The 15,015-nt window shown below is 46.9% G+C and overlaps 1 protein-coding gene across 1 annotated transcript in view; it reads left to right on the top strand.

Annotated features, from left to right (window-relative positions):
- Positions 1-15,015, top strand: part of PADI1 (peptidyl arginine deiminase 1) — a 46,596-nt gene that overhangs the window by 16,991 nt on the left and 14,590 nt on the right. The window contains exons 2-9 of the mRNA XM_043994929.1: positions 4,981-5,161; positions 6,064-6,136; positions 6,410-6,471; positions 10,896-11,013; positions 11,129-11,254; positions 11,961-12,136; positions 12,495-12,598; positions 14,468-14,591. Of these exons, the coding sequence (XP_043850864.1) occupies positions 4,981-5,161; positions 6,064-6,136; positions 6,410-6,471; positions 10,896-11,013; positions 11,129-11,254; positions 11,961-12,136; positions 12,495-12,598; positions 14,468-14,591 (964 nt within the window). The remainder of the gene's footprint in view (positions 1-4,980; positions 5,162-6,063; positions 6,137-6,409; positions 6,472-10,895; positions 11,014-11,128; positions 11,255-11,960; positions 12,137-12,494; positions 12,599-14,467; positions 14,592-15,015) is intronic.

Here is a 15,015-nt window from a genome sequence, read left to right as displayed (position 1 = left end):
CATCAAATCGAGGTTATCACTCTTGGTATTTCTTGGTTCCCATCTCCTTAGATCAGGAAACCCTGGTTCCTGGAGAAATAGAGATGAGAGGTCTGGGCCACAGGTTGGTGTGAGTGGCACAGGGATCTAGAGGAAAGTGATGGGCCCCTTCCATAGAGAGAACTGGGAAGAGGAGAAATACCCTGAGTATAAGTCACTTTGGCAGTGGTGGCCCATCTGGAAAGAGCATAGATTCCCTCCCTTCTCTGGCCCTCGGCCCAGTTACTCCTTAGTGTCTTAGAAACCTACACTAGGGGCAGCTAGATGGCATAGTGGATAGAGCACCGGCCCTGGAGTCAGGAGGACCTGAATTCAAATCTGGCCTCAGACACTTAACACTTACTAGCTGTGTGACCCTGGGTAAGTCACTTAACCCCAATTGCCTCACCAAAAAGAAAGAAAGAAAGAAAGAAAGAAAGAAAGAAAGAAAGAAAGAAAGAAAGAAAGAAAGAAACCTATACTAACATAACTGAGGAGGGTCTCGGGGGTACCTTGCTAGGTCAAGATCAGAAGGGGCACAGTGCTTTAGGGTGACCAGTCACCAACTATGTTAGGCATGGGAAGATGGCAACTGAATATCTGGGACGAGGCAAGACTTCTTCAAAGGGCACTTGAGAGAAGGAGGGAAGGCAACTGGGTAACCTGGCCTAACCCTGATAGTGCCATAATATTAGATACCATCAGATGCCTTACCACAATATCGCTCCACTCCCTGCTCTGACACCTTTGAGAGAGAGTTTTTCAATCAGCCCACTCGAGGGAGGGGATCTGATACAGGGAACAGAGGGCCGTGGTAAATGCTTCCTCTTTTTCTCTCTGACCCACAGCTGGTTGACTGAAGGGCCAACCATTGGGGTACAGGGTAGGCATCAGGAAGTTGGCATCTGGTGCCTGGCATGTTGAGTTTAATCCCAGCCCAGGGAGATGTATTTTTTGGCTAACTTTCCAAATCATCTGTAAGCATCTGGTTGACGTGACTTGCAAGATGTCGACTTTCAGTAGAAGGCTGGCAGAGAACTACTTTTGTCATCAGCTCAGGACACCTTGACTTTTCAGCCTTATCTCACATAACCCTTGCCATGTGCTGTATCTTGCAGCCAAACTGGACTACCCACTATTTTGTCCTACACACCCTGTATGTTACCACCTCTGCTGTTGCTCATACCTTTTCCTATAATTGGAAGGCATTTCCTCCCTCTTATTTGCTGAATTTCTTTCCATTCTTCAGTGCTCAACTCTCTTGCCACCTTCTCTTGACCCTCAATGAGCAAGGACTGTTCCCCCTGACATTAAATAACACTCAGTTTTGTCTGTCTCTGAAGCATTAAGTCCTAGGCTCAAGGAGTCCTTTAGCAGTGGCTGATAAAGCCTATGGAGTCCTCAGAAGAAGGTTTTAAAATGCAAAGCATAAAATGCATAGGACTACAAAGGAAACCAAAGGTTAATGGAAATAAACATGTAATGTTTTTACATCCAAGGTCACAGGCTCCCTGGAGGTACATGGACCCCAGGTTCCGAACCTCACCTTACAAAAGAACCTTAGAAGCCATCTAAATCAGTCTCCTCATTTGACAGAAGGGGAAACTGAGGCCCACAGAAATTAAAATGACCTAGCCAAGATCACCCACTCACAGAGAGACAAGTCTAAATAAACTCCTCTGATTCAAAATCCATTGTTCTTTCTACTGCATCTTGCTACCTCTCACATGGGAGAAGGGAGACAGATAAGATGACTTTTCAAGGTACCTCTTGTCCCTAATATTTAAGGATAAGGATTGGTGCTGCTGTCTTGTTGGCCCAGGAGAAGACTTAGCCTGTTTGTGAGATATACGTATATACACACATGTATGTTTATATATATATATATATGCATGTAGGTGTGTATGGAATTGTTGACTGTCCAGTCAATACCAGGTTGATACAATACTGTGTATTCCCGTGAGCTTCACTCGGGATCAAGGTCAAGAATGATCAGCAGAAAGAAATGTGCTTCTTAGGGGCAGGACATTAATTTTTATCTTTGTATTCCCAGGCATATAGATGCATAAAAATCATCTTCCTGAAGCATAGGCCTGACCTTGTCACTCCCCTACTCAATAAACTACAGTGACTCCCTATTATTCCCAGGAGCAAATTAAAAACCAAACTCCGGACAGCTTGTCTCCTTCCTACCTTTCAGTCTTTATATGCTTTATAAGATCCAGGCCACTGTCTTTCTTGTATATAATATTCTGTGTATTTTCCTGGCTTTCCTCCCATGCCTGTGATCCTCTTCCTCCTCACCTCTGCCTCCTGGTTTCCTTTAAGGCTGCGTTAGGGGGAAGCAAGGTGGTGCAGTGGATAGAGCATCTGCCCTAGAGTCAGAGAGACCTAAGGTCAAATCCAGCCTCAGACACTTAACCCTGATTGCCTCCCCCTGCTGAACCACCTCCCCAAAAAGACGGGACTGAAATCCCACCTTGTGCTAGTACTTTTTCCCTGAGATTGCCTTCCATTTACACTGGGTGCATCTTCTATGTACCTGGTTGTTTACAAATTGTCTTCTCTATGAGATTGCAAGCTCCTTGAAGGCAGGGTCTGTTTTTGCCCTTCTGTGTATCTCTGGCACTCAGCACTGTGCCCAGCATATAATAAGCATTTAACAAGGGCTTGCTGATTGACTGAGTAGATGTTTAATAAATAATCATTGTTTGCTCGATAACAGGGACAATTTTGTCTTTGTCATTGGCTCGTCAATGCCCAGCCTGTTACCCTATTAGCAGCTATCATGGTTTGTTGATTGAGTGTTGATGGCTTCTCCTGGACTAGGGATTGGAAACTTTTGAATACTTGCTATTGGTGACTGGGGAAATAGGAAAAGGGTGTGCATGGCTAGTATCATCCTGTCCCTGCCTCTGAAGAACCAACCAGTCTTGTGTCCTAGCGAGAGCGAGTGAGGGTTAGGCAAGAGGGATAGCACAACGTAGGGGAATGTTCTGCATTGACCCATATTTAGCAGTAAGCATAGATGACCACTGAGATGTCTTCCAGCTCAAAACCCTATGACCTTTCCAGGGGCTAGAGCCAAAGAAAATGGCTGCAAGTTGCAAAGGGGCAGCCAGGTGGTACAATGGATAGACCCCTGGTCTTAAAAACAGGAAGACCTGAGTTCAGATCCTGCCTCAGACACATTAGCTGGGTCACCCTAGTCATGTCACTCTCTCAATTTCATTTTCCTCATCTATAAAATGGGGTTGATAATAGCAACTACCTCAAAGGAGTGTTATGAGGATCAAATGAAATAACCTATGTAAAGTGCTTTGTAGATATTAGGGCGCCAGTCATACAAATACTAGCTGTTTTTTAAGCTTTGTGTCAGGAATGTTTTCCCAATAGTCAGTTATCCAAAGGTGGTATGGGATGCCATAGGAGGAAAGGGGTTCCCTCTCGTTGAAGGTCTTTGAGGAAAGATTGGATGACCACTTGCTGGCTGTGTGGCCTAGGGTGCATTGCTTAACCTATGCCAACCTTGATTTTCTCATCTGTAACATGGGCATAACAGTACCTTCCTCCCAGGGTTGTTGTGAGGCTTAAATTCAACAAGATTTGTAAGGCTCTTAGCACAGTGCCTGGCATGGAGGAAGTGTTTAATAAATAAATGCTTGTTAAAAATGTTTTACTGGGGATTCCTTTTCAACGATGGGTTGGACCAGATAACCACCGGAAGAGATCTCTCTATTCTAAAAGAAAGGGCTCCCTGTACACAAAATTCTAACACTTTGTGAGCTATTTTCTTACAGGGTGGGCAGCTCCATCAAAGTAGGGAGTTTCTGCATTATCGGATGTCTTCAGGCTGAGGTTGAATCACAGAGTTTAAAGTCAATCAAATATTTATTGATCACTTTCAGTCATTTTTTCAGTTGTGTTCTATTCTTCATGACCCCATTTGTGGTTTTCTTGGCAAACACTCCAGAGTGGTTGTTTTGCCACTTCGTTCTCCAGCTCATTTTACAGATGAGGAACCTGAGTCAAGTAGGGTGAAGTGACTTGCCCAGGGTCACACAGCTAATAAGTATCTGAGGCCAGATTTGAGCTCAGGAAGATGAGTCTTCCCAACTCCAAGCCCTGGGCTCTAGGCACTGTATCACCTAGCTTATTAATCACTTGCTCTATGCTGGAGATTGTACTAAGTGCTGGAGACACAAAGAAAGGCAAAAACAGCTCTTGCCTTCAAGGCGCTTACATTCTAATGGGAGGAGACATCATGTACATGACTTGGTATATGCCAGACATGGACAGGGGAACTGGAAGGTTATCGGAGAGGCCCTAGGAGTTGGAGGTGGAGGGAGACCTCTTGCCCAGGTGGGACTTGGGTGGAGTCTTGAGGGCAGCCAGGGAAAGCAAGAGGAGGTGAGAAGGGAGTGCATTCCTGGCATGGGGGACAACCAGGGGAGGTACCGAAAAGGCATGGAGGGGGGCAGCTAGGTGGCACAGTGGATAGAGCACTGGCCCTGGATTCAGGAGGACCTGAGTTCAAATCCGGCTTCAGACACTTGACACTTGCTAGCTGTGTGATCCTGGACAAGTCACTTAACCCTCATTGCCCCGCCCCCCCCCAAAGGCATGGAGAAGGAAGAAGGACGTCATCATTAAGGACACATTCCTTCCAAATACAGGCTCTCCTGCCATGTCTACAGACAGACAGACAGTCAATCAACAAGCATCCCTCGGCTTTGATGATTGGTCATCCTAAGCCACTCTATCCATCAAATATCATCCATCACAGCTGGTCCTCATGGCCTTGGGTTTGGGAGGCCCAAAGGAAGGCCCAGCCAGAGGGAGATGCCTGAGTGGATATAAGTGTTCTTCCCTCCCTGATCCCCAGTCCACTCTGAAGCCCTGAGACTCTGGGACGGCCTTCTGGCTTACCTCCTTCCTGTTCTTGCCTTCTCTCCCGTCCAGTTCAGTCCCTCCAGGAGCTGTGACTTTTAAGGTCACTGGAAGCTCAACGGTGGAGACCTACCTAGAATATGACCCCAAGAATGTGAGTGAGCCCCCAGCTGATGAACATTGGCCTTTGGATGCTGATGTGGATGTGATCATAAAAATGGAGACCTCCAGTAAGAATGTGGATGATGCCAAGGTGAGACGGAGGCTCCAAAGATCCCCCCCTCCCCCGCGACAGACACACACACACACACACACACACACACACACACACACACACACACACACACTTTGTGGGCACTCCCTCACATCCCTAGGACACCGAAACATAAACATGCCTTTTCCTACATACCCTGTCTTGGGCCTCCAGCTCTCCAGATTTTCCTACTGAGCCAATTCATTCCCACAATTTTCCCTTCTTTCTTTGATGAGTCGTCCAGAGAGCAATAGAATATCTGAACTGGGGGGGGAAACCTTTAAAACATTGCTTGTTAGATTTGGAAAGGACGGTAGGATGCAGAATAGTAGAGTTGGAAAAGATCTTAGGATATAGACTGTCAGAACTGGTAGAGTCTTTAGAACATGGAATGTCAGAGCTGGGAGGGCCCTTAGAACATGGGATGTCAGAACTGGGAGGGACTTTAGAACATGGCATATCACAGCTGGGAGGGGCCTTAGAACATGGGATGTCAGAGCTGGGAGGGCCCTTAGAACATGGGATGTCAGAACTGGGAGGGACTTTAGAACATGGCATATCACAGCTGGGAGGGGCCTTAGAACATGGGATGTCAGAGCTGGGAGGTCATGTTAGAGATCATCTTGTTTGGTTTCCTTATTTTACAGATGGGGAAAGTGAGGTTACTCAAGGTGCTTTCTACTAGACCTGCTGTCTCAGGGTTCTCACTGCTCACCACTCGAGTGACGAGCATTTGAATATAAGCAATGATTTGGGGTCTTTGCGGACTGGAAGGGTCACCCCGTGTGTCTCCAGGCAGGACTATCACAGCTAGGTTTCTGTGCTCCTCCCACTCCAAGCCTCCGGGAGCTTCCTGGGGGCACAGATGCCACATTTGGTCAGGCACCATGATGTTTCCACAGGTGCGGGTTTCTTATTATGGGAAGAATGGGAGCCAGAAGCTAGGCCAGGCCCTGCTGTATCTCACCGGCATTGGTAAGTAGCCCAGGGTCGCCTATCCTTTGCCTCTTTGTTTCTATACCTCCCTGATCATTCTGTTAGATCATCCAGCCCAAGGAAAATGGCTCATGAGGCAGAACTATACGAGGTTTCCAAAGCACAGACCCCATTGCCTTCTGGGAGAGACCTGTTCTAGCAACCCATAGCATGAATATGTGTTGAGGTGGGGAAGAAAATGTGGCTGCTTAGGATCCTGCTATACCAGGGGCTTCTGCTGGTTAATGGTCACTTTGCTGTGTGATTTTTCAGAAGTTTCTCTGGATGTTGACACGGGTCGTACTGGGACAATAAAGAGGAGCAAAGTTGACAAGGTAAGCTTCTCCAGGCATTGCCCTGACCTGGGAAAACACTAGCAAATTCTCAGGGGTTTTGATAGGGACTGTAAGTCTCTATCTAACAGGGTCTAGGGCACTGGAATTTCTGGAATCAGTTATTCTCACCCTCCCTAAGTCTGATCCCCAAGATCAAATGAGATAATATTGGTTAACTGCTTAGCATAGTTCCTGTACGTAGTAGAATGTTTCTTCCCTTCCCTTCCCTTCCCTTCCCTTCCCTTCCCTTCCCTTCCCTTCCCTTCCCTTCCCTTCCCTTCCCTTCCCTTCCCTTCCCTTCCCTTCCCTTCCCTTCCCTTCCCTTCCCTTCCCTTCCCTTCCCTTCCCTTCCCTTCCCTTCCCTTCCCTTCCCTTCCCTTCCCTTCCCTTCCCTTCCCTTCCCTTCCCTTCCCTTCCCTTCCCTTCCCTTCCCTTCCCTTCCCTTCCCTTCCCTTCCCTTCCCTTCCCTTCCCTTCCCTTCCCTTCCCTTCCCTTCCCTTCCCTTCCCTTCCCTTCCCTTCCCTTCCCTTCCCTTCCCTTCCCTTCCCTTCCCTTCAATTTGCTATGAGATGATGATATTGCTGGTACGGCTGAGATCTCCATTAAGGGAATTTTTTAAAAAATAGAACAGGGAAATATCACAGATAGAGCTTCCCTAGATTTTAGCAAAATCCTTAACAAAGTCTCCCATGCTATTCTTTTTTCGGGGGGCTGGGGGTGGGGCAATGAGGGTTAAGTGACTTGCTCAGGGTCACTCAGCTAGTGTGAAGTGTCTGAGGCCAGATTTGAACTCAGGTCCTCCTGAATCTAGGGCCACTGCTTTATTCACTTCGCCACCTAGCTGCCCCACCTCCTGTGCTATTCTTTTTTTTTTTTTTCCTGTGCTATTCTTAATGAATCAATGAACAAACTAACATTCATTAAGCACCTAAGCCAGACTCCATACTGGATGCTGGATACAAAGACTCGTCTATTCCCTCAAGAAGCTTGCATTCTAATGGGGAGAGGGGTGTCACACATGTATATTATGAATATTTACAGAATATGTACAAAAACAAATACAGAGTGGGGAAGGAGGGCTCTCAAAGTTGTGGGGGCAGGGAAGGGGAAAGGAAAGTCTTTATCTTGTGAACAAGATGGGGAGATATGGGATGGGCAATATTACAATTAGGTAGAGCCAAGTCTTATTGAATGAACAGAACTGGAAATTCATCTTTCACGAGTCTATGTTACCTTGGAAGTACCGCTCCTGTGGAGTGGGCCAGGAATTTGTGCTTAGTTTCATGCTATTTAAGAGTTTTATTGTGACTTGGATAAGGCATAGATGGTACACTCATCCAATTTACACAAATCTGGGAGTGTGTTGGAAAGATGGTCTCATGATACAAAGAGATTTTGACTGGCTAGGATGGTGGGTTGAATCCAGTAAGATAAAATTCAATAGAGATAACTACAAAGTCTTATACAGGCTCAAAAAATTAACTCTCACATGATGGGGAAGATATGGAAGGAAGGAAAGAAGCATTTATTAAGCACCTACTAGGTGCCAGGCACTGTGCCTTTAAGCACTTTACGATTATCTCATTTGAACCTCACGACAACCCCCTAGGAGGTAGGGGATATTATTATCCCCATTTTACAGGTGAGGAAACTGAGGCAGACAGAGGTGAAATGACTTGATCAGGGTCATACAGCTAGGAATTATCTGAGGCTGGATTTGAACTTAGGTCTTCCTGACTCCAGGTCCAGATCTCCATCCGCTGCACCACCTAGCTAGCTAGGTATAGTGTCCAGGACTAGGGGAAGGACTGTCTGCTTATACTCCAACCTCAAAAGATTCCCTCTGGAACACTGTGTACAGTTATGGGCACCACATGCTTCCACTCCTTAATTTTACAATTGGGATCTAGTATCTCATTCTCATCCATCTACATGGGTCCTGCTTTCTGCAAACCCAATATCAGAGAATTCCAGATTCAAAGGCAGGTAGTCATCACCACTGACCCTTGCCTGGGCCAGTGAGGAAATCATTCCCTGACCCCTCTCCCATTTATTCTGTCCCCATGAACTTCCGTATCCAATAAGTTGATGATTCTTATTGCGTCAGTGGAAAAACATTCATAATTATTCATAAATGATTTCATTAGTAATTATTATTAACTTAGAGCTTACTTGTTATTAATATTATTATTGATAATAACTTTAAAGACATAATTACACTGGTCAATGGAATGACCAACCATGATCCCAGAGGATTCTTTTTTTTTTTTTTTTGTGAGGCAATTGGGGTTAAGTGACTTTCCCAGGGTCACACAACTAGTAAGTGTTAAGTGTCTGAGGCCGGATTTGAACTCAGGTACTCCTGACTCCAGGGCCGGTACTCTTTCCACTGCGCCACCTAGATGCCCCTCAGAGGATTCTTGATAAAATATGCTCCCCATCTCCTACTAGCCATGGGGATGGTTGGACTCAGGGTACAGAGGGAGACTTAGCTAATATGGGAATTCATTTTGCCTGACTATGCATATTTGTCACAAGAGTGAGTGCTGTTTTTCTTTTTTTCAATAGTGGAGGGAGGTTGTAGGAGAGAGAGAAAAGAAATCATTGTTAATTTGAATTTTTTTTTAAAGCTGGCATTGACATAGCGCTTCAAGGTTTGCAAAGCACTTTACATGTATATTATTTGATTCTCAGAACAATCCTGAGAGATAGGTGCTATTATTAGCCCTATTTTACACATGAGGAAACTGAGGCACAGCAACATTATATGACTTGTCCAGGTTCACAAAGCTAATAAATGTCTGAGGCCGCATTTGAACTCAAGTCTGAGTCTTGAGCTCTATCCACTATTCCAGGGCTTCTTAAACTTTTTCCAAGAAATTTATGTGTGTGTGTGTGTGTGTGTGTGTGTGTGTATGTATGTGTATATGTAAACATGTATATATAGGTATATAAAAATAGGTACACATAACCTTTTAGTGTTGCCAAATTTTTCTCCACCCGACATTCAGTTATGCGGCCCCTTATGGGGGTAAGACCCACAGTTTAAGAAGCAAGGGGGGTAGCTAGGTAGTGTAGTGGATAGAGCACTGGCCCTGGATTCAGGAGGACTGGAGTTCAAGTCCGGCCTCAGACACTTGACACTTATTAGCTGAATGACCCTGGGTAAGTCACTTAACCCCAATTGCCTCACCAAAAAGAAGCTAGGCACTACACCACCTAGTTCTTACTCTGTACCTGGGGCTTTAAGAGAGTCCCTTCCAAAAAAACAAAAAAGGTGTGTGTGGGGGGCAGCTAGGTTGGCACAGTGGATAGAGCACTGGCCCTGGAGTCAGGAGTACCTGAGTTCAAATCCGGCCTCAGACACTTGACACTTACTAGCTGTGTGTCCCTGGGCAAGTCACTTAACCCTCATTGCTCTACAAAAAAAAAAAAAGAGAGAGAGAGAGAGAGAGAGAGAGAGAGAGAGAGAGAGAGTCCCTTCCCTCAGTGAGGGAAGATGATACATGGAGAGCTGAAATTGGAAAAAGGGTTGGATGGGGTGGGTGGTGGGGGATCTTTGGAGGTGACTCAGAGTTTTTGGGGAAGTGGTGTGGTGACCTTGTTCTACGCAAGATTAGATGCCAGTTCAGCCATCTAATTAAAGCCCAGGGTCCAGGGACAGAGAGTGGTGGGAAGAGGATGAGGCGGAGAGTGGGGCTGGCTGGGGAGATTTTACCTTCTCTGTGAGTGTGTCTATCTCTCTCCTCTGCCCCTTCCTTCCTCTCCATCCCCATGGCTGCCCCCCTACTCTGGCCACCACAGTTAATGCCTCCCCTGGACTATTGCTGTAGGTCTTCTCTTGGATCTCTCTGCCTCCATTCCTCCCCTTCTCCAATCCATTTGGAAAATGTTTGTAAGAGGCATCCATTCAAACACCTTCCGGGGCTCCCTATTGCTGTGAGGATGGGCTTAGCCTTTGAGGACGTCCACAAGCTGCCTCCTGTTTACCTCTCCAGCCTCATGGGCGCTTCATGTTCCAGTCAGAATCTAGGTCATGGTGTTTTTTGAACATCAACCTCTGTCTGAAATGCACTTCCCCCTCAACTCAGACTTTTGGAATTTGGGTCTGCCTTCAAAGCCCAGTTTTGATGCTGCTTCCTCCATGAAGCCTTCCCTGATGCCACCCCTCACTGAAAGCATTTTTCCCTCCCCGTATTTCTCTAGAACACTTTGTCCCTATTTCCCCTTTGTTTAGGTCACTCTTCACCTTTTATTCTCTTATGTGACTACATCTTCTTTCCTCTTCCCCCATTCCAGAAGAATGCAAATTCCTTGAGGGTAGAGATTTTATCATTTTTGTCTTCCTATTATTCCCAGGACTTTGCGTCTAATAGGCCCTGACTAAACGATCGTTGAATGGAATTTCATTTCTTTGGCTGCAGAAAACATGGAGTTGGGGCCCAGGAGGTCATGGAGCTATCCTTTTGGTGAACTGTGACAGGGACAGTCCCATCCCCGGGGGAGTCGACTACTCTCACAGCAGCTTGTATTCCATGGCAGGTGAGTGGGGGTGGCAAGGGGGCTGGGAGCCCCTGTAGACCATGCCCCTTTTACTGCCATGGAAGGGCAGGGGCTGGTCCCAGGAGACTCCTCCTCCAGCTTTGCATCTCCTCAGACCTGCAGGATATGTCTAAGATGGTGCTCTGGACCAATGGCCCCGATGACATCTTTGACAACCACAAACTGGTCCTGCATGTGTCCCTCAATGACTCAGACAAAGTGGGCGTATTCCATGCCCAAGGTGAGGAAGATATCACTTGGCACAGTCCTGCTGGCCTGTATCAGTGTGGGAGCCTGTATTTGTGTGTAGATATGGCCCAGAAAGGAAGCTTCCTCTTTTTCTCTCCTTTCTTTCTCTACTTCCCAAATGTCTCCTTCCTTGCTTCTTTCCTTCCCTTCCTCCCTCCCTTCCTTCCTTCATTCTTTCCTTCCCTCCTTCCTTCCTTTTCTCCATTTCCTTCCTTCTCTTTCCCTCTTTCCTTCCTTCCCTCCTTCCTTCCTTTTCTCTTCTTCCTTCCCTCCTTTTTCTCCTTCCCTCCTTCCTTCCTTTTCTCTTCTTTCCTTCTCTCCTTCCTTTCCTTCTTCCTTCCTTCCTTCTCTCTTTCCTCCCCTCCTGCCTTCCTTTCTCCCTTTTTCCTTTCTCTCCTCCTTCCCTCCCTCCTTCCCTCTTTCTCACCTTTCTTTCTCCTTGTCTTAAACACTGATGGAGAACCTGCAGTACATAGTCTCATTGCTGTGGGCACAAATGACGGAGCATGTAGCCAGGTCACTCACTCTCTGAAATTAACCTTCTCGTGTTGCCGTTCCTGCTGCAAGCAGAACTGTAAGAAAACAATTGGTTAATCGTACTCTCCTGCTGTGGCTGGGATCTCAATCAGGTAACTTTTAAAGATAACTCACTTCCCTGTGCCCAGGAAAGAGCCTCTTATTTCCTGATTTTCTCCCAGGTGGGAATAACATTTCTAACTACAAGAGGGTCCTCGGACCTGACAAATTGTCATACAAAGTGGATCGGGCCCCTGGGGAGCATGAGATCACCTTCTATGTGGAGGGTCTTGCTTTCCCTGATGCTGATTTCTTTGGACTGGTCTCCTTCGACATCACCCTGATGGACACAGATGAAGTATGGCTTGGCAAGGAGGCGGGCATCCTTGGGAAATCCAGGGTCGGAGAGGCTGGTGGGAAGATGGGTGGGAAGATAGGCTTCCCAGGGAGAACCTGGGAGCTCGTTGGTTGGTTTCAGACAAAGGGGGGGGTTGTTTAAGGAAGGCTAGCTGTCCTGGGGGACCTGTGTGTGTGTGAGAGAGAGAGAAACAGACAGAGAGAGACAGAGACAGAGACAGAGAGACAGAGATACACGTAGCTATCCAGTGTTGGGTGGAGAGTCTGAAGTTCCCAGGGAATCTAGTTGAAGGCCTGGCATTAGAAACCTGAGATCTGATTTCCAGCTGAGCAGTCAGATACCACATCTGTTCCCACAGACTCTGCTTGAGACTCCCATTTTCACGGACACAGTGGTGTTCCGAGTGGCCCCCTGGATCATGACCCCCAACACCCAGACGCCCCTGGAAGTTTACGTGTGCAGGTGAGGACCGACTCCCTCCTTCCCCAGGAATTGAGGGATTTTCAGAGGTGGAGGTGAAGAAGCAGGGTATTCCCAGTATGGGGGGCAATCTATATAAAGGCATGGATGGGGGAGATGGGATCTCAAGTTTGGGGGATAGCGGGTAATCCATTTTGGCTGGGCAGGAGAGTACCTTGAGGAAAGTAACATGGAATAAGCTTGAAAAGGTAGGGGGAAACCATACCGTGAAGAACTTTAAATGCTTACCCAAAGAGTTTTGAGGCAATAGGGAGTGAATGAAGTTTCTTGAGCAAGGTGGTAACATGGACAGACTTGTACGTTAGGAAGATTTTTATGGGTAGAGGATAAGTTGGGGAGGGGAGAGACTAGAAGTGGAAAATGAGGAGGGGGGCATCAAATTGCCAACATCGTTGTCCCTTCTAAATTGAGAGCATAAAATGGTAGAGCTGGAGGGAACTTAAGAGATCATTTAGCTCAGGGTCCTTGGGAGGCAAGGATAGATTTCAGAGGATCTGTGAACTTGTGGGAGTGGGGGAAATTCCATCTTTATTTTCATAAATTGAGTATTTCCTTCAATTATTCAAAAATGCTCATTTAAGAAGGGGTCCACAGGCTTCCCCTAAACTTCCAAAGGGGTCTATAACAAAGGTTGAGAACCCCTGCTCCTCAGTTAACAGATGGGGAAACTGAGGCCCACAGAAGGAGAACAACTTGCATGACATCACAAAGGCAGATGGTTGTGGGAGGGTTAGCTGCTTCTGTTGCAGTGGGTGGGGAGGGCATCATATTAACTCTAAATAAAGCCTTGGGCACTCTTCAGAGGGGCAACTGAGGGAGTCTGAGCAGCTTTTCTCCCTTGGGAGGTCTTAGAGAATGAAAAACAGAAAGCGCTCCCCAACATATGAGCTGGTCAAGCCCTTTGCTTCTGATGGGAGATGGTGAGCTGGTGCTCCTGAGTCTCATCCCCTGGCTCTGGCCTTGTTGTATTGTTTGGACTGTGTCCGATCACTCACTTCCCTTCTATGAGTCACATTCCCTGTCTGCAGCCTGGAGAAGAAAATCTTTCCAGGGTACCTGGGGTTTCAGCAGGGCTAAGTCTGAGGTCCTCCCCAGATCACTGGGTGAGAGGTTAGGGCCAAGGACAAGGCTCCTGTCTTGTCAGATACTAAGGGAGTGATCAGACAGGTTTGCTTGGTCCCTGGCAACCAAGATCCCTGACTTCCACTTTTGCTATTGACTTCCTGATTGACCTTGAAAATCACTTCCTCTCTTGACCTCAGGACAATCATCTATAAATATGAGGAAATTCCTTTCTAGCTCTAATAGCTTATGTTCTGACTTCCCTCCCATCTTTGACCTGCTGTGTTCTAAGGCCCCTCTCAGATCTGACACTCTGTGCTCTAAGGACTCTCTCAGTTCTGACATTCCGTATTCTAAAGGCCCCTCTCAGATTTGACCTTCTGTGTTCTAAGGGCCCTCCCAGCTTTGACATTCTGTGTTCTAAGGGCTCTCCTAACTCTGACATTCCATGTTCTAAGTGTCCTCCCAGCTTTGACATTCTCTATTCCAAGGTTCCTCCCACCTCTGACAGTTTATGATTCTATTAAACTATGGTCTTCATCCACAAGCTATTGAGGGAACCACTAGACAGATATTTCCCTTTTTATACCACAAACCTCATCCTTGTCCCTTTGTCTGCAAGGCCTCTTGCTCCTGATTTGGGTCTGCCCGATACCTGACCTTCCCCCTGCCCCAAGTAGGTTAACAACTGGAAAGTCCTTTTTAGGGTAAACCTGAGAGGCAAATATTGCAAGGGCTTATACATAAAGTCTTTGATCTGACATTTCTTCCCTCTTGGCTTAATCTTAGTCTCAATGAGCAAGAAACATCCCAGGATGAATTTCTGGATGCCATGACCTACCTGGCATTGAGGGCTAATTGTCAACTGACCATCTGTCCACTGGTGGATAACCGAAATGACCGCTGGATCCAGGTAACCGGGGCAGGAGGAGAAATAGTGGGGAGCGGCCCCTGCCAGAGGGAGTGTGTGTGTGTGTGTGTGTGTGTGTGTGTGTGTGTGTGTGTGTGTGTGTGTGTGTGTTTCTGGGACTTGACCCAGCCAGCTGAGGAGAAGGGCAGGGGAAGGGGGAAGGGGAGAAAGAAATGAAAGGGACGGGGAGGGGAGGAATACAGGGAAGGGGAAGGAGGGACCAACTCTATGGTGACTGTTTTGGGAAAAGTAAGATGCATGGTCTGAAAACATGCCCCTGTGTTCCCAGAATGACTCCTGATAACCTGGGTACCATGTGAGAGAGAGAGGAGGGCTTGTGAATCGGATAGAGGGCTAACCCTAGGGTCAGGGAGACATGGGTTCAAATCCTGCCTCTAACACATACTGCCTGGGACTTTCATCAAGT

The sequence above is a fragment of the Dromiciops gliroides genome, chromosome 3 (genome assembly GCF_019393635.1).
Source record: "Dromiciops gliroides isolate mDroGli1 chromosome 3, mDroGli1.pri, whole genome shotgun sequence".
NCBI classification, from domain to species: Eukaryota; Metazoa; Chordata; class Mammalia; order Microbiotheria; family Microbiotheriidae; genus Dromiciops; species Dromiciops gliroides.
Note: the sequence above shows the minus strand (reverse complement) of the source record. Positions and strands in the feature narration are given on the sequence as shown.